This window comes from Excalfactoria chinensis, chromosome 1, assembly GCF_039878825.1.
Source record: "Excalfactoria chinensis isolate bCotChi1 chromosome 1, bCotChi1.hap2, whole genome shotgun sequence".
In the NCBI taxonomy this organism is placed as follows: Eukaryota; Metazoa; Chordata; class Aves; order Galliformes; family Phasianidae; genus Excalfactoria; species Excalfactoria chinensis.
In genome coordinates, this window is record NC_092825.1 from 19,285,752 (window position 1) to 19,313,704 (window position 27,953).

Sequence of the window (27,953 nt, forward strand, 5' to 3'; positions counted from 1 at the left end):
TAAGCAGAGGAAAAATTTTTATACATACGGTTGCTATGCACCTAATGTCCTCTGAGATTAAATACTGACAGACAATGAATAAATTCAGTTCCTTGTACTGAAGCTTTTTTGAACCTGATAGCCACTGCTGTAGGCTTTGTAGTTATGCGCTCAAGTCTGCATTAGAAGTGCTCGTATCCTTTGGGGTTTTAGAATGATATAAGTTATTTCCAGATATGTGCATGGACTAGTACACCAGCAATCGCTTCCGCATAGATAGAAACTCTCATGGATAATCTATGTTAGAAAATGTAGGCTCTTTCTGAATGCTCACCTCAAGATCTGAAATGATGATTTTATTCTCTTTTTTAAACTAGAATAAACTGTTTTAAACTAGAGAAATTTAGCAAAATACTTTGTTGACTGGTTGGTATACTGACCCTATTTTGAAAGATAAATAAAATCAGAATTTCTCCAAAATGTTATGTTTTTTGCTTGTAAATACCTGAAGGAGTGTCCTAGGCTACCAAAGTGCATGACTTCGTTGCTAAGAAGTTATTAAATGGAAAGAATACAAAACAGTGGTAATTTTTTATAGGCTTTATTGAGGTAGGATGAGGACTGAAAAATGCTTCCATGTTATTGTGATCTTTTAAGTATTATTATTAGTGAAAACTTTTATATTTATGGGTAAAGTAATTCAAAGTAGAGTCAAAAAGTTTGATCTGACTTTGAGACTTAAAGTCTGAGTAACATTTAAATATATCTTTGATCAAGTAGTTCTTAGATCTCTGTATTAGCAAATAACAATCAAGTTTTCTCCTTTATTTTCCTGTTATTCTGTTCAGAAAGGTCAAATGAAAAGGTTGACCTGCTTTAATTATGACAAACACTTCTTTTTATGATGTAATTTAATACAATTTTGATTTGATCAAAACCTAAGCAAATAGGATTTCTCATTTACAAATCTAACTGATAACTTTTGTGGCTGATTTTTTTTTTTTTTTTTTTTTTTTGGTATATTTTTTCAGTGTGTATATATATATACACACATATATATATTTCTGTAGAATTTATGGAATAGTAGTTAGCTCATGGTTTTACATTTGCAACTGATTGTGTAAATATCTAAGAAACCTGCAAAATCATAGAATTTTAATGTTTTGGTTTAGAAAGAACCGTTAAATATCTACTCCAACTTTTCTTTTGTGGCCAGGGTCCTCTTTCACTAGGTCAGATTGCCTAAAGCCCCGTCTAAACTGATTTTGAACACTTCCAATAATGAGTCATCCACAGCTTCTCTAGGCAGCCTGTTCCAATGTCACTCCAGCTTAATCATGAAAAATTTATCCCTTTTATACGTTGAACAAATAATAAACAAGTTTGCTAAATTTGACAGTGTTTTGCTCTCCAGGCATAACAGCTGGAGAAAATCTAACAAAACCTACTGTAATGTGAGATTTATTAATTTCTTAATACTGGAATTCTATTTTTATTCAAACTCCAGCAGTGTTTTTTTGTTTTGTTTTGTTTTTCCTGTAAGTATTACTGGAACAGATATGTGCTCCCATGCTGTCAGATGTATTGCAGCCAGAACCATTACAAATAAATGGAGGTCTGACAGACCACTGTTTTTTGGAGGGCAAATATCTTCCTGCTATAGCGCTGATAATTCTCTGCCTGCAATTTAAAAGCTGCAGTCTGTTGATAATACAGACATTAAACTTTTTAAAATGTTATATGTGGCTTTGAGTTTTGTCCACACTAAACTACATATTTCAACACAGGCAGTCCCATTAATACTTAGTACTGATGTACCTGAAATAGAGATTATTTATCTCACTGTATTTTTGATGCATTTTTCGATTAACATGTGTGGCATGGTTCTTATCTAGATTTATGGAAACCACATCCAACAGTGTCTAATCATTATGTGATTTCTGTCAGTGCTGCTTAGTGAAATATACACATCAAAGAAAATCTTGGATCAACAAGACAGTATTTTACACAATATTGCCACTGTCACATGTAGTGAGCTAAAATTTTAAATGTCTGAGAGTTCTGACTGCCTGCGCGCTGCAACTTTTTATACAGTGTTTCAAGGAACTACAATTAAGCAGTACAAAAACAGTAAGTAGAAAAGGGAAAGCTGTGGACTGCAGTAAGAATATTCAAATTATTGTTAGAGACTTAATGCAGAGAAATGAGTAATGCAGCTTCATTTTGTTTTTAAGAAATGTTTTTGTGAATTCTACTCGCCTCTAAGAACAAAAAGTTCCCACCCAATTAAAACTAAACAAAAAAACAATATGACTAGAATTAGTTTATTTCAACTTGGATATATATAAGGGCTACTCCAAAAGTAATGATGCCATAGACAGAAGCAGGTGGTATGGCAGTAGAGGTTGAACCTTCCTGCCAACATACATTCTTTTACTTGTGTGACAGATGGCAGCAGAGGGGCAGTCTAACGGAATGGCATCTGACATGGAAGTGAGTATGAAACAAAGGTGTGGCACCAAATTCCTCCATGCAGCATACATAAATCACACCCATTGCCATTCATAAGTGTTTTCTGAATGTTTATGGAGACCAAACAGTGGATGTGAGCACAGTGAGGTGGTGATGTATTTCAGCAACACTGACAGTGATGTGAAAGACAAGCCACATTCTGGATGGTAATATGCAACTGTCAAACCACAAAGTAGTGTCTCAATCTGCTCATCTGCATGAATTGTTGGATTATGACCAGGGAACTGCATAAGTGCTCCATTTAAGGAACCAGGCAAAGAAAAAGATGTAGTTTCTCATTTAAAGTGGAATTAAAGGGAAAGTTATTGGAACATGGTGACTTACCTGAATTTTTTTTTTTTTTTTTTTTTTTTTTTTTTTTTTTGCTATTTTGTTTACAGTGTGTTTGAAAACTGAGCTGTCTTCTGGGCAGGAACTATTTTAAAATCTCCAGATTGTCCTAGTTAGAGATTGGAAAACTGGTTTTCATTTTCCCTCTCAGACCTTTGCCAACTGTCCTTTCATATGTACTTTTGAATGTTTAATTTTGGTGAATTGGCTTAAACCATAACCTTTCAAAAATCACATCAGCAACCAGTTCATGGTATCTCATCTGTCAGTCGTTGAATAATAGAGTCAAACTTTCACTACCTTTGCTTTTACATTCTCAAATTCTTGTTTGGAATGGCTGAGAAAAATAGATATAATCCTTAACTTACTCTCTGAATGGCTTTCTAAACTGACATTGTACTATTGCAGAAGAGCCACAGATCTTTTGAGGCTCTCTGAGGACTAACAATGTACAAATCAAGCATGACTGTTACCATGTGGCTACTAGAAAGCTCAACTCCTCCACCATAATAGTACATCATTCCCTTGAATTTCAGTAACTGGAGATGATGATCTCTATTGCATTATTTGTTCTGGGAGAGCAAACTGTCTGTAATGTGTGAAGAAAGCTGCTGAATAATCAGGGTAGACTGCAGAGGTAGCAATATACACTTCTTGTGCTTCCTGCTGAGACTGTAAAATGGCTTACAGTTACAGATGACAACATTCTAAGGAAAAACTGATGCTACAAAGATGGAAAGTTCTTACAAATCCTGACAAATAGAGAACTATCGTGTCTGAGCTGAGGAGTGCCTGTGATTTAGCTGTGATTATGATAGGCGTGCAAAGAAAGATCAATCTCAACACAATAATATTTATCTTTGATCTTGTCTGCTTCCAAGGGTAGCTTAACTAAGACTGTTTTGTATATAAATAAAGGAGGCAAAATGTACAAAATGTGAATTAAAATTGTGAGCTGACAAAACGTCACTAACTATCCAACATCCAGACTTGTAAATAGATGTCTAAAAAAAAAAAAAATAAAAAAATTTCCCAGATGCACCAACTGGCTTTGCACCGTTATTAGAGCATAGAACAAAAGCCAGTAAAGGGAAACTAATAGAATTCGTGGTTCACTGGTAGCTATTTTGTGTATTATCATTTTCACTAATCATTTTTATTTTCACTTTATGCCCCCAACATTATTTGTCCTCCCCCTATTACTTCCAGAGAGTAGTAATCACATCAGTCCCTAAAAAAGCAGATTTCTTGCTCAGCTCATGTGAGAGATGTGGGAAGAGAGGCACTGTGGGAAGGCAGGAGAAAAACAAACTCTTGGAAAGGGATTCTTCGCTCTTGGTAGTGAAATTCCAACTATTCTGCAGCAGCATTTTTGTCATTGGAAAGCCAGTTATTCACATTGTTCTGTTCTAACTGAAGGATAAGACATACAAACCTTGTGTCATTTTATTTTATTCGTTTGTTTGTTTTTGTTTTAATAATTTTTTATTTCTGGATAAATAATGATTTTTTTCCAGAAATTACCAACCCTAGGAGTAAGATATATAAATCAAGTAATAGCAAACATTGCAGTAAGTGGATTAAAACACTGTAAATGGAAATCTGCAGTTACAGTTTTTTCAAATGAGTTTTTCAAGCAGAATTCTATAAATAATAGCTCAAAAAGATCAAAAGTATTACCTTAGTATTGTTAGGTTAGTGAAATAAATGATGTAGCCCTACCAGATGATAGTGACCAAGTAATTTCCATTTAAACTAAAAGAAAGACAATGACACGTTGCAGCAGCAGTGAGAGTTTTTAAACAGGCATTTTCTATAACTTAGATGTCAGAGTTTTCAGAGAGTTGGCTGCATGTTTTCAGAGATGTTAATATTGATTTTTTGGTAAGCTTTGAAGTATCAGTACCGAAAAGAGTGGAAGAGTGCTTGCAATGAGCCAATATTTGAACTGAACATGAAAGGTGAGCTGGCCAATTGTGCTCCAGTCAGTCCTAAACAAAGCAAAGATAAAATCATAATAAAGAAGATTAATAAAAAGAAAAACAACAACAACAAAAACCCATCGTGGACTCCAGTAAGCACTGAGAAATCAAAATAGATATTTTTAAGGTTGATTAATAAAGGTGATAGTTCTTGTATACACTCAGTGTTCTTAGAAGTAACAATCTAAAATGTTAGAAATCAAGATGGCTCAAATAAAAGGAACTGAAAAAAAAAAAAAAATGGGCTGCTGATATACTTCAAAAAGGAATATTTCCTTTTGTTGGTTAATGATTAGGGAAGCAAGACTCCTCCTTGGAACATTTCATTTCCCAAGTGGAGCTCTAGTTATGTGTCTTGTCTTTTTTGTCTCTGACTACACTACTTTTCTAAGCTTGGAAACTGAAATTATTATTATTATGCTGTCATTTGTTTTACCAAGATTAGGATCCTATTCCCGTGTACACTACATCCCCAAATCACAGATTTCTGTTTATCCTAACCGGACCCCCACTCCTGTGTCTCAAGTGTCTCAAGCTGTCCAGTATCTGAAACCTTTCTCAGGAGCTTCATATCTACAGTTCTAACTAGTTGTTGTATGCAACATCTTTAATTTTAAACTATGGTTTTCAAGTAGCATAAAATAAAATTCTAACTATGCATAAAGGATGTAGTTTTGAAAACATGCAAATAGATTTGAGATAATATGGGTTGCAATTTTATGCAAATTGTTTCAATAATACAAACTGGAAACAGAAAGGTTGGTAAGACAACATGAGTAGTATTGATGGGAAACATAAAGCGAACTGGGAATTTCTAGAACACTGCAGTTAATAAACAAGTTAATTAATAAATTTCCTATATCGCAAACTATGAAACAGGTATATCCAATTTTGCCTTATCTATAATTGTTTTTTATTTATTCATAAGGCAATAAGAAAGAAGAAATCTGCTCTGTGCTCTTCCTGTTGCCACTGGCATTTGCAAAAGGGTTTCCATCTACGTGTTCCCTAAGATCAATATTAAAAACACAGTCTAAAACATGGGTGAACAGTATAACACTTATCTCTCAGCAGATTGGTCACCTGTTGGGGAGACCAACAACTCTAGTAAGTTTTCGTTGTTTCATTTGTATCCCACATGTGATACCATCACCCAAGTATGAATTCATTGTGTTAGCTCTATTGCATTAATCTTTATTTACTTACTACGTTGTGTTATTAAATTTTTAATTAAGACATAATTTATTGTTGTTAATAAAATTGTTTTGTTCCCTGAAGTATTTTCATTCCCAATTCATGCATAGGGATTTGATGATGTCAGTGCTTCTTCTTCCCTCATAAATGTATCTACGTAATCTACATCTCACCTTATGTTGGTTATCTTTTCCTGCCATAGCCAAGTTCCAACATCCTGAGCAGGAAATGATTATTCCTGCAGTACAGGGACTACCAGAAGCAAAGGGGGAAATGGTTACAAATTAGAGTGATGATACTACCTGCAATAGTCTGGCATGTCACTCCTGCTCAGGATATGCAATAATAGCTGTGGCAACATTCTCCAGTCTCTTCTGGGATCACTGATGATCTCCATGCAGGATTCCTGAAATAGATTCCAAATAAAGACAGACAGGAATGGTTGACACTTCTCCTGGACTAGTGATGCATCATCTCTCCTAGCTCATCTCCAGCCCAAGATGATAACACTAGTACATATAGCTATGTCTCAACATCTTGCTGTAATTCCTCACAAGCCTGCACTTTTCAGCAGCTGGATTGAAAGACCTGCTGGAAAATATCATGTTATATTTCCTTGAATTTCCTTTGTTTGGAAATCAGAGTACAGAGGAATGGTGTCAGCGCAGTTCTTGTCTCAGTTCTTGGCACACTGTCAGACCAAGTAGGTATTAAGTGCCTGAATTCAAGAGTTGTGATCATCCCCCCCAACAATGCAGCCTCAGTAATTCCTTTTGGAGTAAAAACTGTAAGATTAGAAATTGAAGTGATCATCAAAAGGCATAAAGGAATTTTGTTATGAGATGTGTCTAATTACACAATTTCAAGTTGTTCTTGTGTATGTGTGTGAATGTGTAAGTATGCTTTGTATAGCTTATATGTAATGTAATCAGATGTAGCAGACGTTTAAGCTGATGAGTTCTTGTCATCTTTATAAATTTTGAAGCAGAAAATAAAGAGAAACTTCAAAAAGAAATCATTTCGATTAAATTGTTTGTTGTGTAGAAAGCAGAGACTTCTATTGCCTTCTGAGATTGCTAGATTTGAAAGCAATTATTCTGTGATGTTGCTCACCCCCTCATAATTAAGGAAACACATTCAGTGGTAATATATTCATTTTTAATCTGTAATTTATATGATAAATTAGTTTTTGAAAAATTAGTTCCTGTAATTTATATGATAAATTATTGCTGAAGAGTAAAGGTGAAATGTTATGATGTGGAATAAGTTTATAAAAATCCTGCGTATGCTTAAACTACAGTGAAATGCAAGGGACTATATTATGCATTTCTTTTTCTTTTGTACCACTTTTTAGGATGTATTTACAGAAGTATTTGGAGCGTTCAGGACTCTATGGCTTAGCACTTATTATAGAAGATAATTTCTTTCTGTCTTTCACCAGCCCTCCACCTTTCAACATACATCTTCGTCTGTCTGATGTGTGAGGGGAATTATATTTGGCTTGGAAACAAAAAGAGGTGTATCTCCTTCAGACATATTCTGTCCTGGCCATCCCACTTAGAGGATGAGGGAGCTCTTGGGAACACGTGTGGGTTATTGACTGCTGTGTGCCTGCAGCAGTTCTGTAAGCCTTGCCCTTCTTGTCTGGCAGTCTTCACCAGGCAGGAACAATTAAGGGAGGGATCCAGAGCTGTCCCTGTCAATTACTGTTGAAAGCTAGTTTGCAATTGAAGTAACTTAATAGAGTTACAATCTCATTGTCATGTCTCAGCAGTGTGTTTCAAGTAATTGTGCAAATTTCAGTGCGTGCAAGGAAATGTTTTTCTATTTGCTTGGTTTCTGTAATGTCACACAATTTAATAATTACTTGCCAATCATTAGATAGCATGCCTTGTATAGTGTCAATTGAGTAATTTGTAGTAAGTTACAAAGTTATATGCTTTCCACTCATGGTCAGTACAAGAAGTAAGGAAGTTATGTGGGTTTTGTTTGTTTGTTTGTTTGTTTTGTTTTGTTTTGTTTTAAACTATCCTATGAGGAGAAATAACCTTGGTTTTAATCTTGTGTTCACTGAGTCAGTGGGAGCTTGACTGTAGACATCAGCAGAGCAGATTTCAAGCTGAGATCTGCAGAGACCTCTTTCCCATTGTAAATAAAAATGCTAAGCCTTAGAAATCAGTGTCTGAATTTGCATATAGGGCATGCTGGTTGTCTATTTAAAATATAAATTTCCTGGACTTTAACTTTTCCACTTGGTGCTATTACTGCTGAACATAAAAGGTATGTCTGGATTTGCACATGGATGATTAATGTGGGCAATCCCTGCAGAATCAAAATCTCATAATGTATTGATTCGCTCTGTATACCCACTCTAGGAAAAATGTTCCTGTAGGAAACAGCAGACAGTGCATAGCTCTCAACATGAAACATAATTCACTAATAAATACAGGGGAAAGTCTCAGAATGAGCACTTTTCAGTATGGAGACAGATGGCCACATCACTTGGCAAACATTCGGCTTTTTTTCCCTGACATGTTTAAATAATCTTTATCAAGCAGTAGACATAGATAAAAATCGAGGTAGCCTTAAATTTATCTAAAATAGAATGACAGTGTCCTATAAATAACTACAACCAGCTATTGAATGAAAGTTGATAAGCTGCAGAGTGGATTTCTACTGGATTGTAGAAATACATGTAGAAATATATTTTTTTGTAATGAAATGCTCTGTCCTCTTTCCCATTGCAGGACTCAGCATAGCATTTATGTACCTGGCACAGCATACAAGGATTAGAGGCAGAACCAGATGGCCATACCTTAACTTGTCTTGTTTATTTAGGTGATGGATAGTGGAGTCCTGACTTTACCTATTTGTCTGACCATGATCATTTACGTTCTGCTGTGGCTTTGTGCACACACATGCACATAAATGGCAGTAAACAGACTCTTTTTCTCTTTATTCCTTAGGCTTAGAAAGAATTGCAAGAGATTCAGCCTATGAGCAAGAAGGAAAAGTTCAGTTTGTAATTGACGCAGTGTATTCCATGGCCTACGCACTACATAACATGCACAAAGATCTCTGTCCTGGATATATCGGTCTGTGTCCAAGGATGAGCACAATTGATGGTAAAGAACTGCTTACCTACATCCGGGCAGTAAACTTTAATGGTAAGTTACATGTACTCTTTTCTTTTTTTTACCTTCTTGTTCTTAAAATGTTTCAAAAGTGACAAGATGTGTTTTCTTCTATATATAGGATACTTTAAGGCACAGTAGAAAACACAAGATTAGAAGCAGTTCTCATTCAGTCAGAACTGTGAGTTTTTCCACCTGCTTTGAAACCCCAAGTGTATTTTTCATCTTAACACTAAGCTGCTCCCACAGGATGCAGATGTTAAAAATAAGAATCTGTCAATCAAAATATTTCAGTGAAAAGCTGCTATTATAGAAACAAGTTGAGGACTCGTAGTCTTACTGACAGATTAAAATCCTTAAATGGAGGTTGCTCATGTGTTTACAAGAGAATGAACTGAAAATATACCCTTTTGAAAATTGCATTCTCTTGAAATTGCTGTTAACAATTTCTTTACATAATTGAATAGTGGAATTTTCTTTCAGCTTATGTGTTTAAATCTCAATTAAAAGACTTACTAGAAGTTACAGCTGCTTTTCTTTATCATTGTTTTTCATCCAGTGATGTAATCAGTTTTAACACAACTACTATATATATTTTTAAACAACAGTACATAATATTCTGTGCAGCTGGGATCTGCCTGCTGGAGAAATACAATTACTATTTCCTGTGCTGTCAACATTAGAGACTAATAAAGAACAAGCTTAATTTATGAATGTAGAATTGAAAAGAGTAGAACATACTTGATGGTGAAATAAAGTTTCTGAAAACTTAGATTGTTTTGTGAATTTCATAGCTGTTGTAGGCTATATTTCCCATTATTTTACAAAGAAATAGAACAGTGTTCTTTGCTGTGTTTTCTTTTTCCTTCTATTTTTTTTCCCCTGTGTGGCAGTAATTCACATACTAGGAATGCCTTCTAACTATAGAGAGAAGCACTGTCTATCACAATTCACTCCTGTGACCTCAGCTGCCAGCCTTTTTGAAAAAAGTACAAGGTCATTTTGAATTTAGCTTCCAAGTGGAAGCATTTTTTTGCTCTAGGTAATGTACCAGACCATTTGGTTGATATGAATATTGGCTGTAGTTCACAGTTTTTTTTCTCGTTTGAATCTTTCTTCTTCTGCAACATTCATAAAAAGGGAATCCCTGTCTACAGGAATACAGAAGAAAGATAGGAGTTAAAATTATTCTTTAGTGATTTTAAAGAAAACCTGGAACAAAATATGTAGCAAACAAGTGGGAATGTTGCTATGATGACAGAGGTAGGCAACAGATTGTAAGGTCTGCAGTGGTAATTATCTACATTTCCAACACATATGCTTTTGAGTCTGTGTTGTTGAAGTGTAAGGAAAGCGATCAATTTTAATTTGGTTAGCATGAAAGATTAGCATAAAAAGATAAGGTGTACACACTATGTATAACATTTTCCACCCTACAGATTGTTGTACTTCATCAATAACTGTCTTGATTTTTTCGCTGGCTGACTATTGAAACAACAAGGGGAGATGAAAGGGTTGTATTGAGCATTCTGGACACTAATGAAAAAGGATGATTTTGAAGTAGCAGTCTTTCAGTATCTAAAGGGGCGGTATAAGAAAGAAGGGAATAGACTCTTTGTCAGGGTCTGTTGCAGTAAGACAGTGGGAAATGGTTTCAGGCTAAAAAGAGTGAAGATTTAGACTGAATATAAGGATTTTTAAAAATATTTATTTATTTATTTATTTATTTTTATGGTAAAGGTAGTGAAGCACTGGAACAGGTTGCTCAGGGAGGTGGTTGATGCCCCATTCCTGGAGACACTCAAGGTTGGCCTGAGTGAGACTCTGAGCAATGTGATCTGGCCATGGGTTTATTGCAGGAGAATTGGACTAATTGACTTTTAGGAGTCCCTTTTAATTCAAATGATTATATGATTTACTGAAAGAGGGAAGAAGAAATACAAGAATATTTCTGTGATTTTAAATGTCTGTCTTGTGGGATGAATAAAATCTTTCCTGTGTTTGGCTAGTCCACATTATGTACCCGCGTACCAATTTTTTGTGTTTACCACATGATCCAGTATTTTCCTTTTTGAAGTCATGAACTGGGAGGCATTATCAAAAGACAGTCTTTGATCTTGTGCCTCTTACTGTAAAACTCAAGTTCTTGCTCTTCAGAAAAGCACTGTAGCTGTGTCTGACTTGTTTTACAGAGACGAATAGGTATGTGGGTTGCTAGACCTCATGTGTAGGGGGTGGTGATTGTGATGCTGCATGTTAATTTGGGCATGAATTCCTGGTTCAAATCACCATTAATTTAGTATTTTAAAAGTGAGCTGGTATATGAAAGGGAAACCCTGGCTTTGAAAGCCATTCAAGGTAGCATTTTTCTGTCCTGGTAGTAAAAGGATCACAGCATTGCTGAGGTTGGCAGGGACCCCTGGAGATCCCCTGCTTAGATCTGGTTCAGCTAGATCAGGTTGCTCAGGTCCACAACCTGTCATGTTTTAAATATATCCAAGTATGAAAAATCCTGCAAAATTTTCTCTGAGCAGTCATTTATACTGTTTGATAATCTTCACAGTAAAAAGGTTCTTTTCTTAGGCTTAAACAATATTATCCATGTTTTAGAATTAAACTACTATGGTCCTACATTTAAGTCAGTGAGTTTCATCTCACAAATTGTGACCTGTGTTACGAAGGACACCTTTCTGCCTTATGGAGAGCCCTTGCAATGGGAAGAAAATGTGTATTTCTGGTTATTGGAGGTATTGCTCTGTTTTTGATTGCAAGCAGTTGCTTTGAAATGTGTTGGTTTTTATTTACTCTTTTTATTCATATTTATGAATGGTAAAGAAGATTTACTTCCCTGCAGGATTAGTCTGTGTAATATTCCATGACACCTTCATGACTAGAGTGGTAATAACCACCAGTGCACAGTATACTGATATAATTGATACGACATTTGCTTCTGCTTGGATATTCTTCTGCCAGTTCTGTGTTAAGTGCAGAAAATATCACAGTTCAGCAGTTGAAAGGAGCAGAGCTTCATTTTCACTTGAGATCTGAATTACTGCTGAGTTCAGTCTCCTCTCTTTCTACTGTCTTTGTTTCTCTTAGAACAATCAAAACATAGTGTCTGTAAACAATTGCTTTTCATTTACAGTAGGCATTTGAATTATTAATTTCAGCTCATAGAGGAAGAAATGACTAGTGTGTAATTCTGCAGCCTATTTCAGTCTATGCAGAAATTAAAAGTTTTTAAGAAAGGGATAAATTTTAAGACTCATATTTCCAAGCCAGTGGACTGAGGCACAATCTACATAGATTGCTGTGTTCTTGGTGGTCATTGCTGGTAGACCAAAACCAATCCTTTTCAGCTATTTGTTCAAAGACTACTTAGAGATGTCAGACTTTTGATGTTCCTTCTTATCTTGGTTTCTCTCTGGAAACCAGTGAATATGTTGTCACTCGATAGCATCATTTTAAATAGAGGCGCCACATTTGGAAGGTCTTCCCTGCCAGTTTTTGTATCTAAACATTATGAGATATTTATGTGGAATTGGTGTTTAATGTTTAAAATTATCTAAAGCAAATATGCTTTTTTCTGTAAATTAGGTTTATAAATAGCAAACTGTCATGGTTTAATTGCATCATGACTCGGTAGATCTCCTTTCATATTTCTACTGTGTTTTTACTGTGACTTCATTTTTCTGCCTACAAATAAGCAGAGGTTCTCTAAGAGTTTTTTACCCTAGCACGTGCTGAGTATTTTTATTTTTTATTTTTTTAATGAGAAATGCTCATCTTTTATCAGTAATGAGACCTGCATTTGTATTGGCTGGAGGTGTTTCAAAGTGTGGTGTTCTTTTGTTGCTGTTCTGTGGTGATTGGTTTTAATTTTAGTTAAAGGATTTATTGTGCTTTTTCTTGGTTAGGAATAAACTACAGAGAGGTAAGATTGATCAGTGTCCCCCTTCCTTGTTGTCCCACTTTGGAAGATCAGAATTCATGGTTGAATTCCAAAACAAAAGTCATTACTCATATTGTACATTAAGCATTTTTACAGAAGAAAACTCATTCTTTCTATATAGAACAATTTGCAATGAGTATGTGGTGCTACGTAGCTATTCTATGCCTATCTTTAGGCATATATTTTTGTTTACATTAATACACTGTGACTGGTCCAAGGATAAATACTTAGCAAATGTCACACACTAAACCACAATATATTTACATGCGTTATGACTCTCTTGTTCTATATTTAAAGTAAGGGCAGAACTTGACCCTTTCTCTCAATCAGGCAGGCAGGCATCTGTCTGTCTGCTTGCCTGTCTGTATATCTATCTATCCATCTATTTACACTGATGGTTTACTTATCTTGCTGTGGCATCTTTCCTGGTGAGGAGCTAGGAGGGAGCAGAGAATAGGTGAAAACAGGTGAAAGTCTCGATTGACAATGCCTAGATCAATGTATGTTTCTGCCGGAGTTCACTGCAACATCACTTCCCCCTTCTGGTAAAAAGGAGATAGTAAGTAACTTCCAATTCCGATTGTAGCCTTTCCTTTAGTCTTCTTTGGGATTGTGTAAAACAACTGTGTTTCTTGCTGGGATTTTCTGACAAATTTACAATGGCACTGGGCCAGATTGACCAGAGATGTTATGGAGTCTCCATCCTTAGAGATGTTCAAAAGATGCCAGTTTTCTCTAGCTGTCCCTCCTGTAAGCAGAGGGATTGGACTAAGTGATCTCAGAGCTTCCTTCCCACCTCAGCCACTCTCAGGTTCTGTAGTTCCAACAGAACTCAAAATAAAGAAAAGTAAGCACTCACCCTTGCTTTAAATGTTTTAAATGAAAATATATTACATTTACTCTAGTCTTCTGGCACTAATTTCATAGTCTGTATGGATCTGCTGCTCCTTGCTGCTTTTTGTGTTATAAATCTGATAATCAAATGCTTTTAAGAAAAGAATAATTTTGTATGCATGCACATGAAGCATCATCTCCATTTATAAAGCAAACATAGAAATTTCTTCCTAAAAAGTTAGGATGGTGCCAGACAGTGAGAACATAAGAACAGAAGCTGCCAGGCAAACTTAAAACGAAGCATTGACAATTCTGTAGAACTAATTAAAGATCACTGTACACTGATATAAATATATATATTTTCCCAGAAAGCATTATCTATAGTGGGCAGTTTTCTAAAAAAAAAAATAAAAAATGAAGAGTTGCATTCCTCATGGAGAATTTTGAATCCTTCAGAAAATCATTAATTTAGGATCAGCTGTTTACCAAATTCATCTGCTACTGCTATCTGTTCTAAGACATTAATCTGATCTTGACTTAGTAGTCAGCTCAGACAGTTATAAATGTTTTCTTCAAGAAAGCTGACACCTCTCTATTCTTTCACTAAGTACAAAATTTACATTCTCAAATCATTATTTATCATTAAAACAGAAGCTTTAAAGTGGGTGCCCTTTGAAGTTGACATGTTTTGACATTTTTTAAGGCATTAAGCACAATAGAACTAAATGTCCCATTTAAATTGTACTGGATCTATGCTCCTAATTTATTATTTTTAATTAAGAGCTCAAATCTACAGCTACAGATAGAGAAAAAACAACTTTTTGATATATTTGAACACATCTGTGAATTTTAGTTAAGTTCATTATTTAGGGACTTGTACTGTCAGAAACACTTAGCATCATGTGATGCCACTGGTGTTGTGTTCTGTTGGGGTTAAAAACTATCCTAATATCTCATTTCCTGTGCCTTTTTATGAAATTAAGAAAGAAATAGTTACCTCTGTTCATTTCTTACTTGCGATGATTTCAAATAAGTTCTACTTTGTCATGTTAATTATTTTAATGAAATTAATCCAAGTGTTTGTACAAGAAACTGAAATAGCACAGTGGTTTGAATCACTCTAAGAGGCTTGTGTCGCATATGGTTATAATATGTGTAGTGAGCAAAGCTCAGCGCTGCTATGATTCTCAGGTACCTCACAAATCCATATGATTCAGAGCTTATGAAAATGCAAGGTGTGAAACTGGAAGTTAGAACCTAAAATAAATGTAATTTGTTACCACACTTTTGCCATGTATGGATCTTAAGTACGGATTAATTGAGCAATATATTTGCTTCACTTAAAAAAATTATGATGTGGAGCATGATTGATGTCAGTTCTCTGTTTTGAAGAACAAGATCCAGTTCATAAAGTATTGCAGGATATTCAGATATATTACAGTTTTCTGCTAAGATGAAGTGAAAAACTCAAGCTATAGTGAAAAGCAGTAGAAACTCTAGCCACTGAGTGGAAAGGTCTCTGGGTGCAGAGAAATGGAATCCTTAACATGTATAATTATTGGCTTTTAGTCAGTGTAAGAAACATCACTGCTACAGTTCTGTCTAGTTATTAAGCCCTTCAGATATGCTTATTACCTTAATTACCAGGCAGAAGGCCAGCCACATGTTTTAAGGAAAATCTTTCTTTGTCGATCTTATAACTGGAGTGGTAAAATCAAAAATACCCTATTAAATCCATAAAATAAAGTGAGAATGTCTGTACAAATTATTAATGTTTCTGTATATTGATTTATGGCCCACTTGGTGAGACAAAACTTCTACAAGCCAGAAGGAGAGCCATGAAGGGCACTGAATTGTTTTTTCAGTGCTTAGGTGACAGAATTGTGTGAAACTTTTTCATCTAACTACAGCACTTTTCGGTTCTCTTATGAAATAGACACACTTAAGAGAATACAATTTTAAAAAAGCAACAAGGATTCCATGAAGGATATTTGGTTTTATTAATAAGCACCACTTAGAGTTCATTCATGTAAGAAGTGATCTAACTATTAATATCTTTTAACCATCTAACAGAAAACAGAGCCATACTTCAGAGAAGTTGCTGTCAGATAAGCTGCCTTGACAAGTCTTAGATTCTCATATGAGGAGGAAAAAAACAGTTTCTGTATGTTGAAGAGAATGATAGAAAAGTCGGGTAATCAATACCCTAGAGCAGAAATTACAGCAAGGAGAGAATAATTTTATAATTAATAGACATTGCCTACATCATCATCTCTCTAGGGAAATGTATTCACCAAAATTAAGTCTACAACTAAACAGCATTGGATTCAAGAGCAAGTTAGACATGTTAAATCTTGTACTCAGATGTGATCTTAAACAAAGCCAGGGAGAATCTGAGCAAAGTAAACATGACGTTTAAAAGCAAATGATGAGATTCAGGTCACTCCTCATAGGCAAATAGTTTTGCCTCGGTTTCAGTAGCTGATGTAGTCTAAAGTAAGTGTCTAGTTCTCCATACAGCTGAAGGGAAAGGCTGATACCTCTAAAGGCTACCAGAGAGCAATCCTGTCCATTAGCATTTAGGCACCATAGCAACTCATCTACTTCTGTGCATTTTACCTCAAGAAACTATGAGTCAGAGAGATTATCTCAAAGGCTGGTTAAATCATTTTAATAGCATGAAATATTAAATATGCAGAAGATAGTTTATCTTAGAAGCTTCTCTAATTTACTTTGGTAGAGGAAGCATTTGCTGCTATTCCTGAGGCTTAAGGTATCCAGTCATTTTAGGCACACAGCAGGTTGTGTTTTATGCTGGGCAGTTTGAGCCCAAAATGTTGCACCCCATAGTCTTAGTCAAATCTCTCCCTTCTGAGCTTCAGGTAAAATGGATTTGATCCACAAATGCCTGAGGTGTTCTATTTTAAATAAAGAGACTGTTCATCTTAATTCTCCTGTGATCTCCATTATAAAAACTGAATCTTTGATAATTTAGAGTAAAATCATTTGTAGTAGAGATTTTGGTTGCAAGTTTGCAGATTCTGTGCATAGCTCAAAATCAGAGTGATGATGCATTAGTGAAGTATCTTTGTTAACATTTTTCAATTTGTGCCAATTTCATTAGGTTATTAACTTTTATAATTACATTAGCATTTAATCAAAAATTAGCTTTCAGTAGAGAGATTCTTTACTGGTAGTTTTACTTGGAAGGCTAAGCAATTTTAAGCCAAATTACAGGAGCCTACACAGCTGGATAAATCTGAAAATGGTACTTTTCTGTATTCCTTGCATCTCTATTAGCAAATTGACAGCTTGACTGGCACTCAAGTATGGTTTTATTTGTTGGTAGTTGAGCTCTTCATGTATGGTAAGATTGTCAGATGAGACTCAGCTACGTTTCAGAGACTTAAAATCTGGATTTGTGTTTAGCTACCACATCAGATCATGAAGAATAATGATAGCTTCCTCCTTTGGCCCACCTGTTACAATGAGTGAGATTTATATCCAAGATGGGTAAGTTTGATATTGACTTGCTCATATTTTAAGTGTTCAGTGTGAGTAAAAAGGATGCGATACAACCCTTTTATTTTAAGTCAAAGACAAGTAATTAATTCCTCTGAAGATTTTCAGAAGGGAATTAAAAATATTTAATGTAGTAGTGCTAATGCTATTTTGTGATGAGGATGATGGAAACACTGAAGGTTGGTCTTCCTCCCAGACTCTTCCTATTGGTCTAGGATTAGGATGTTCACAAAATAAAGGATATGATTTTTAAGACTTAATCCAGAAGAGACTGAAGTCATGCACCAGAATTCCTAGAAATCCTACCCAAATTGACTCCTGATAGCTCATCTAAGTGCCACCACATCCTCATTTTTCTAAGAGAACAAAAGTTGAAAGAAAAGCAGAAGAAAAAGCAGAAGACACTCCGTATGCCAAAATTCAAAAAGACACACAGAAGGTTGAAACAGATCCAACAGAAAATAAAACAAGTAAGAGAGATGTCATTCCTTGAACTCAGTCATCCAGACCAGAAGAAATTTTAAAGCATGTTGCAGGTGCAATTTAGACATATTCTGTAGGAACTTTTGATAGTAGCAGTATAATAAATATAGTGCCAAAATTACTTCTGCTGATACTACTTTAATGACACTTTCTTAAGCATGTTTCATTCCTACCAAAACAGTGAGTATCTGTAACTACTTTTTTCAGAAAAATACCCCACAGAATGGAGAAGTAAACTCTGGGTTAAAATCTGAAATAGGGGAAATATGTGTGTGTTGAGGTGCAAAAGAGCCTGCAGCACTCCTAAAAAAAAACAAAAAAGAGAAACAAGAATCAAACCAGTTAGAAATATATGACTCTCTATTTTTATTGAGGCAGCATGGAAGCATGAAATCTTAGTTCATTGTAGGATTATGCATTTGTTGGAGGTTTTTTGTTTGTTTTGTTTTGATTTTTGTTTTGTTTTGTTTTTATACAACATATGCAAAGAAAGAAGCAACCTATCATCGGCATCTAAATTGGTTTTGGTTTTCATTCAAATGAAACTTTGCTGCTTTATAGAAGATAAATTACAATTTACCCTTTGGGACTAAGGGTTTGAGAATTTTAGTATAATTTTCAAATACTACTTATTGCTGTTCAATAATGAAAAAAAAAAAAAAAAAAAAAAAAGAAAAAAGTAACCAAATAACCTCAGATAGAGAAACTATCAATATGCTATCATAGTTTTAATATATGTGAGAAAATTTTCATTTAGAAACAAAAAAGAATTTTCATGTAATACTGCTGGTTGATTACTCCATCACTCACTTTTATGTAGTTTCAATGAGTAGCAAGTCAGGTGTTATTATATCATGAAATGACTGTCTTTCATGTTTCGTATCCTTCAAATATGTGAAATACAACTCGTTTTGATAATGTCTTGATGAAAAGAATTTTCAGAGAGTTGGGATTGACTAGGTAAGTCCATTTCCTATGAAAAAACACAGTTTTGCAGTTCTTCAAGCAATAGATTTATGTCTCTATTCCTAGAGTAATTGTTTGCAATTGTGGTTTCATGCTGTTCACTTATCTCCTTGTAACTTTTCCATGGATTTTAAGATAAATAAGGATTTGAAATTGCTAAAGAAATTAATGATTGCAATTTACTAGTATAACCAACAACAAAGTAGAAATTCAACTCTATTCTAATCTATTCATATGTTTAACTAATTAATGAAAAGGGTTCTTATGTTATGATTGCAAGAAATCATCTTTATTCTGTGATCTTGTCCTGGTGTACAATAAAATGCAAATGCCATGTCATACAGCAGTTAACGGTGACTATTATAGTCAGACATTGCCAGTGCCTGGAAGGATTATGTACCACTGAATCAAGCTGAATGCACTGAGGTTATGGGGATTTAACTACTTTGTTAAATTAGTTCACTATTGTTTTTTTACCTTTTGAAATGGATTATCACTCAATTTACTGAAATAGGTATTGAAAAGCAGGTAACAAGTATCACCTTCTATTTAGGCGAAAAAGGAGAATCCTTCAGCTAACCACTAAAATGTAAAAATATTATGTTTATCCATGATACTGGAAATAAAGTCTAAAAAGGTAGCCACTCTAACAGTTTTAAAGAATTAATAAAAATTGGCTAGAGCAAAATCACAGTCAGTTATGAAGCAAACAGATAAGAAAAACACTTGAAATTACTATTCCTTGTTATGAGCATTATGTAGTCACTTAGGGATCACTTCAAGCTGATATACTGCACTTGTTCTGTGCAGGAAGACAATCCCTGTGCTTGGAAGTCATCCAGTTTTGCTGTCTGTCACATACGTTTATTTGCAGGAGTAGGAGAACAAAGCAGTAAGAAACAGTCCTTGCTGTTCAATAAGTAAGTATTCCCCTTGTAGCTATATATTTTCCAGTGGAATGGGGAAGGAGTGTTCGCATGTGGTGGGCAAAGGTGGTCATTCTATACAGACTCGGTGGAAAGTTAACTGCTCTTTGTTATCTGTGCACTGTGTTCTGCTACCTCCTTAGAATTTCTTTTCTTTCAATGTTCAGTGAACATATACCCATCAAATTCTTTAAATGGCTAGAAACCCACAGTGCTCTCTGTTGTATCTTAATGAATAGGGGCATGGAGACTTCAATAGTAGATTGCTTTCCTTTTACTGTAAAGCTAAGCAAACATAATCATGGATGACACATTATTGCTCTCTCGGAGCTCCAGCTGGATCAGCATTTGAGTTTCTTGTTTGGCCCTGCAGCCACTCTGGCCTACCCTGGCTTTTCTCCAGCATAGTTTGATCCTGAGTTGAGAGACAAAAATGTATTGGCACTGTTCCTGTGCCACACATAATCACATTTTGTAAATATATCCCTAGGTAGCATCAAGTCACTACTCATAATATGGTCATTTAGGGAAGCTGTGTCCCACTTATTGGAAGGAATTATTATGCATTTAAAGGAAAGTGAACGTGATGTATGGAACCTCAAGTCATCATCTGTGTGTGAGATATGCAGCTGCAGGGCAGTTGGACTCCTCAGAATGTACCAGTCTGCAAACTTGAAAGGTTTATTTAGTACAGTTTCTGCCTTGGTTCTTCCAAGTTCCTACCCGGAGATCTGAAAAGAAAGCCTCAGGATACGAGAGTCCAGTGCTTATCATGTTGGAGAAAAACAACTAAAGGTGATTAGAAATAACCCTTATATTGACATACAGCCACTGTGGGAAAGTTTCTACTAAGCCAGCTGGTGTTTAAAGGCTCTAGCTCTTGATAGTTACAAATTGCTGTATTGATCTTCCTTTATGCGTGCACTTACTGCAGCTCAAACGCTGATAATTTTTTCTGTTTTGCACTTTCGTTGTTTCTTAACAGCAAGAGATACTGCTCATGCACGAAGTGTTTAGGCAGGATTTCTTGCTCACCTGAGCATAAAATGCACACAGTTTTGTCTTATAGTGAGATGTCCTGAGCTTCGTGCACTCAGTCAGAAAATTCTAAGGAATGTGTAAAACAAAAAGAAAGTAATGTATGAGCAGATGTTTGCAAACCCAAGAACACTGTTGATTTTTTACTTCCAGCTATGGATAAATGTTCGGGTTGTTCCTAATTTCAGCTGATTTGCTCTAGAGTCAAACTGACCTTTATAAGATTCCTTGTGTTTCTGTGTTGTGGTGATTCTGAGTGAAAACATCAAGGCAATTAGTTCCATAAATGAAATCTCTTAGCTTCCAATATTGCAAGCATTAAGGGCAAGCCTGTCTGAAATGTGGGCTAGTCTTCCCTGTGCCAAGGTAGTGCTGTGTCCGCAGAGTTGCCTCCCTCAGCAGCCATGATCTCAATGAGTTTGTAAATGCACTTCTCTTGAGTTCTGCCCAGAGACGACAGATCGGATCAGAGGCATAATCAAAAAGAGGAGTCTCTTCTGCATCTGAGCTGCACTGAGGTTGAAATGGTATCTGTGTGCCTCACATCTTATGAGCTTCCTTAAATGCTTCAGACACTCAGAGGTGCAAATCAGTGCCACTTGAAAGGTTCTTAGGCAAATAAATTCACTACAGTTCTTGATCACCAAAATAGGTCAATAAAATGTTTTCCTTGTTATTGATCTTGTCCTGTAAAAAAGATCTTCCTGTTTCATATGGATGAATTTCAGACTGTGGAATCTGGAGTCTGTGGCCTTGTAGACCTCATAAATTTATATGTACTGGGATTAAATGGGAGGTGGTCAAGAAAAGGAACGGCTCTCATGGGGTTCAGTGTTTTCAGAGATTACATACAGATCTTTAATTGAAGGTTATATATGAAGAATGAATACATATCTACTGTTATAAACATTCACCTTTATTTTCAAGATTTAATATAGACATCTGTTACAAAGATGGCTATAAATATTCATAATTTTTTGCCTTGTTACAGCTACAATTGTTTCTTTGTCCTCGCTTAGAGGTTCTTTTGCCATAACTCTTTGCATCCATATCAATGGAATATTTTTGAAAGTGTAAATTGTTCAGCTTTGTGGTCCTGACTTGCTAATGATTTGTAATGAAGTATTTAACAGAAATGAGCAGAGACCTTGATATGGATTGCCAGCCAGACACTTAACAAGAGAGATTCTGAGAAAGGAATTGTAGAAGGATAATGAAGCCTGGCAATAATAAAAAGCCATGGACAAAGCACTGAGGGTGAGAACAAATGAACGTGACTCCCATAGAACAGGGTCAGATGTTGGTGCCAGAATCATATGATGGAAAGTAATAAGGTTAGGCAGAGAAAACCAGAAGGACTGATAACTTCAGCATCTTGACATGTTACAAATACTGAGCAGCGGATAGATTAGAGACAAGGGCTATTTGTAACAGCATTGCCTTTTTTTTTTTTTTTTTTTTTGAGAAATAGCAGCAAATAGTATGGACACTTGATGATGTAAGTGATGAAAAGTGCAGTTTTTCTTGGTGTTGTGAAAGATGGTAGCAAAACTGCTAGTATCTGGTTCACCTTGTTTTGTGCATGTCATACAACTAGATAAAGTGGAAGGGAAAACAAATATAAAAACTGAGTGACACAGGGACACAAGTTTTACCTATTAATAGAGCCGAATAGTATAAGAGTAGAATTCGATTTATTTCTCATTAGATATCTACAGTACAGGTGTCTACAAATGAAGTAGTCAATGAGACTGATTTGTATTGAATGGAAAGAAAGTTACTTAGTGGGACATGGTTCACTGAATCATTTACTTGTCTAAAATAAGCCAGATGAATTGTACTGTAGAGATGCCTCTGTTGACAACAAAGCAAATCTGGAAATTTATAATATCAGGTTTATATGTATGGTACAGACTTCTAGAGACAGGTGGACAGAATCCAGTACTCTATTTGTCAGAGGAAAAATGAACTTGAGAAAGGAAGTTAGGAATAAGTCATGAGTCGTCATTATTGTGTCACCTGAGTATTGTCCACTAGATGTAAGAAGAAAGGGCAGAAATGTAGAGTTGTTGCAAAAATTGTGATCAAAAGACTTTTCGTTGAGATGTTAATCAAATTACCAAGAGTGGCAGAAAGCATACTTCATTTAATAGGAACATCAGTCTATGTTTTTGTGTCTGTTTTAAAATCAGTGTAAGGGGAAGGAGTTGGTATGGAGTTCTCCCTCGTATACAAAGAGATTGTATAGGCTTCTTTGTCTTACAGTGTTCTGATATTAATAAACACAATTCAAAATTATAAAATGTCCTTACCAATAAAAGAGTTAACTCTGAAAAAAAGATGGTTAATATGCACCTTGTAAAAAAAGATTTTAAATTACACCATTATGGAAACAACTTTAAAACTAAAAAAGGCTTTAGGTTATAAAGCTGATAATAGGAAAGAGGAGTGGAAAAAATAGAAATAAGGAATAACATCTGAAAGAGCAGAAATAAAATTGGTTTCAAAGAGTCTAGTAAAGCCAATAGATAAAAATGTTAAGAGCATATAAATACCAAGTATAACGTATCTCTGCACAGCAGTAAGGCAAGTGATTGTGACAATAAGTGCTGTGTTGACAAGGCTGGGGAACTGAATATTAAACAAACAAAACAACAACAAAAAAAGAAAAAAAAAATCTGTACATGGAAGCAAGCACTGGTGCTTCCAAGATCACTTATTATTTGGAACTCAAGTGATCTGGTGAGATTGACTAGGAAAAATAATTAGGTGCAGTAGAAAAGTATTCTATTTAATCTAGAGGCTCTATGGAACACAATAAGATAATGCAGTTTTTTTAGTTGTCAGTTGTCAGCGCTCTGCTAAAAATGGGAAGGACTCTGAAAATCATGGGTATAGAAATGCAATGAGGAAATTGGTTACACAAGTCTCATAGCATTCATCCAATCCATTATTATGGCCTCTATCAGTACAGTGCAAATAACCAAAGATTTCCTGGGAAGAATTAAATGTATTTTCAGAAATGCATGTAAAAGCATTTGAAGTCTGACTGAGAAAGAAATCAGAATGAAAATGTAGACAGAAAGCGGGACAGTAGATTTAAAAGAGTTGAATTTGAAAATTTATTAGGAGGTTGTCTTTCATGAGTTAGTGTGATGGCCTATTTAAGGATCTAAGGAGATCCACATCAACTCCTTGATAGACTTACTGCTCTAAAAAATAAGACTGGGAAAAGTTTGGATAAAATAGAGAATCTCACAGTAATTATATTAGAGATAAGAATATGAAATAAAAATAATTTTGCATTATGAAGATAGAGTTATGAAGGCAGATAATGCATTCTTAATGTGTCTGAAGAGGCTATGGACAAAGACAGGAACCCAAGATGAGATTTATATGAAATGGTAAACACTGAATTTATTTTGTGACATCTGGAAACATATGCAATCCATTCTGTTAGAAACATTATAGTTATTAGCTCGTAAATGCGTCAGATTACACATATATTTTTATTTTTATTCCCTTAATTCTCAAGATTACCCAAATTCTGCCATGTCATGCCATGTTGCTTGGTATTACTGATACATTTTGACATACATGTATATTACATTAACATATTCTTAATGTACAGGAGCAGTTGCTGGTGAAACACTAGCTAAATTTTTTCAAGACAGTCTGTGAGGAACTGTACTGGGAACCTAGCAATACCCAGAAAGTTTCAGCATGATCTGTTCGGTGTCCTTTTTTATTAGCTCCTTGTCCACTTCACCATCCAGCACCTTCTTCACAGATCCAAATCTTCTCAAGTTTAATCAGTCATTTCCCATAGAATTAAAGTCTGATATCCAGAGAGATTATATCTGTCATTGTTTACTTGTAAAGTAAATAACCTAATTGTCAAAGAAAGATAGCAGGATCATTAGCATGATTGATTTCTGAAAAACGTATGCAACTTTTATTCTTATTTGCATTTCTGTCCATTTGTCCTACAGAGATTACTATGGGTAGAATAACTGTTGATCCTGAAAATGCAACATAATAAAATATATCATTAAAGTATAAAAAGACAAAGTAAAAATCCATTTAAAGAAATAAGAGATTTACTTGTAGCTAAATGATTCTAGCACAAAACACATCTTACCTTTTGTATATCTAGAATACAAACAACATGTTAGGAAACCTGACCTCAGTGTTTTTGTAGTTGTTTTCTCCAGAGGACAGCAGACAGTAAACAAGGTTTTCTGAAGCACTAATTTCAGAGCTGAATCTGCCTGTTGGCAAACTGGATTTAACCAGTGGTACCTGGAGACATGTTAATGAATTTCAGATTAACACAAGTGCTAAACCTAATGCCATAATTAAGAAAGGACTGCCAATCACTGCCTCGTTTGCACTGGCACAATTTATTCTGAAGATTTCTGTTGCAGCAATATCATCTAGCGAGTACTGCATTAACTGTAATTGCAAATTGATCTGCAATAATTTATATTAACCTGTCCATTGTCATTCCCAAAAGCATGTCTCCTAAAAAGTACTGCTTAAAAACAGGATTAATTTATAGTTAAAATTACCCATAATCTGGGCAAGATTCAGTGCATTATCAAGAATTATCTATAACACACAAGATCTGTGGAATTTCAATGAAGCTTTTCAGTCTGCATAATACGATTTGGTTTATCATTTCATTGATGTGTGTTGCATTGTCTGTGTCTTTTTCTGATGCATCAGCTGAAATTTCCAGTAATACTGTCACCTTCATTCCACTGTGGTTATATCTAGCTTTTTTAAGATGAAAATATGTATATATATATATATATATGCATATATATATTAAAAAATATATATATAGAAGAAAATTACCTATCTGTTTCCAATTATGATCTACAGCTACTTTTTTTTTTTTTTTTTTTTTTAATAGACATGGAGAGATTTGTTTCTATTTAAACATATATTCAAAAATCTAATTTATTATTCAGTTTTTACTTGCTTCTAATACATTACAATATCAGAATAAGCATAAGAATCATGCAAATCATAAAAGCACTTTGACTACAGGTCTAATTTCTTAAATGACTGATCCTTTGTTAGCTCATCTACTGTGGCTATTGAAGGCTGAGTTCTTGAAGCAAATCCAATGGGCTGACAACAATTAATGATGTGAGTGTTTCATGGGTCACCTCCCTTTCTCATTCTGGACTGTGTATGCTGGATTGCATAACATCGCAAAGACAGTGCATGCATAGAATTGTAATATCCCTTTACATTTAGAGATGAGGCTCCTGAAACATATTAGGATGATTTTTCATATATTCTTTGTTGATACTTAACTGTGGGAAATGAGGCATCAAACATGGCTGTCTGTGGCTGTTTTACACCTGTCCTGGGTTGGTGATGCAGCCAAATGGCTGCAAATATTCATGTCATTTGCACTGATCATTTGTAGTTTTCTAAAATTCTAGGCACCGATGGTGCACGGTGGAAGAACTGCCGCTTGCAACACCGGAGGCCCGGGTTCGAATCCCCCCTGTAGCGCAAGTGGTAGAAGTGCAGCACTGCTACACAGAGGGCTTGAATCCCAGGGGTTGGACTCAATGATCTCTAAGGTCCCTTCCAACTCGCACGATACTATGATACTATGATACTGTGATACTATGATAGGGTCACTGGAGCTCAGATACAAGGCTGCTGCTCAAAGAATCACAGAGCAATTGAATGCTGAACAGGCTGGCCTCTGGTGGTAACTAGACTAGCATAGGCTGACCCATAGCAGGTTGTACAGGTCTGCATCCAGAGGAGACTCCCCAACCTCTCTGGGCAACCTGTGTGACTTTGCACACTCAAAATGCTTTTACTTTAGCAGATTTTCCTTTCCTTCATCATGTATCCACTGCCTCTTGCCACATCATTAGCCATCACTGAGGAGAGTCTCTATCTTCTTTATTTCCCTGAAAGATATTTAGATAAAAAGAAGAGATCAACTCTGACACCTTCTCTAGGCCAAATGATTCCATTGATCTCAGCCTTTCCTCATAGGAGAGATGCTTCATTTCCTTTACTATCTTTTTGGGCCTCCACTGGACTCTCCCAAGTATTTTTTTTTTTTGCCCAGGGGAGCCCGGAAATGGACACAGCAATTCAGCTTTGGTATTGGCAGTGTTCAAGAAAGGGGAAAGATCACCCCATTACTTTTGTGCTTAAGCTCAGCGCTTTGTCAGCTGTCGGGGCACTGACCCTGTTCTGTAGTTGAAGATCTGCAGGTAGAGAAGGAACTTTGCTCCTGCTGTTGGAAGTCTCTAGCTTCACTGTCCAGGGAATATCCACTTCCAAACCTGGTAAGTGCAGACTCTTCCTGCTCCTCCTCTGCTTGGTGGCACAGAAGCTCGCCAGCACACAACTGCTGCAGGGAAGGAGACCATCTCCTTTATGCCCACAGCCTCAGCAAAAGGCTGAAGAGAGCCATACACTCTTAGTATCTCTGTCCGTACCTCTGATTCACTGGATAGTTGCTCAAGTGCATGCTTGGAACATATCACCAATACTGCTGAGCACACAAAGGCTTCACTCTTCAGCCACAGAGTTTATGGTCCTCTTTTGTGCACCTTCTGCAGAAAACTTTTCTAGGATCTCACCCTGGACTGACCCTTACATCCACCTGTCCCAGCACCTGCTGAATGGATGTTTGACCCTCTCTGCTTGGAGTCAACTCAAAGCACCTTTGATCTGTCCAGGAACAGCATCTGAAATTTCTAGTGTCTGCTGGAAGTTTCAGCCCCACCACATCTGTCTTCCCCTAGAGATGCAAGCACCCTGCCATTCCAGCAGGAGTCCCTAGGAGTCCCCAGCCATCCCAGAAGGACTAACCAGAAAATACAAAAGCAGAGCCCCAAAAATTTTGAACAAACTGCTGCAGCTACTGGCTACATCTGATGACATTTCTGTTCCTTTGATGTGTTTTTACTCCAAGAAGAGCTGAACCATAAGAAATCTACATTCCTATTTTTGTCTGGTTTTAGGTTTTTCTATGTTGCTGCAATATTTACTGAATTTTGTCGGCATATGAAGAGTATATGGTATTACATCA

The 27,953-nt window shown here is 35.7% G+C and overlaps 1 protein-coding gene across 6 annotated transcripts in view; it reads left to right on the top strand.

The window, feature by feature from the left end:
- The window catches only part of GRM8 (glutamate metabotropic receptor 8), a 317,260-nt gene that overhangs the window by 199,926 nt on the left and 89,381 nt on the right, over positions 1–27,953 (top strand). For all 6 annotated transcript variants that reach the window (XM_072332477.1, XM_072332459.1, XM_072332494.1 and 3 more), the window contains exon 7: positions 8,984–9,184. In XM_072332477.1, coding sequence (XP_072188578.1) covers positions 8,984–9,184 — 201 coding nt within the window. The remainder of the gene's footprint in view (positions 1–8,983; positions 9,185–27,953) is intronic.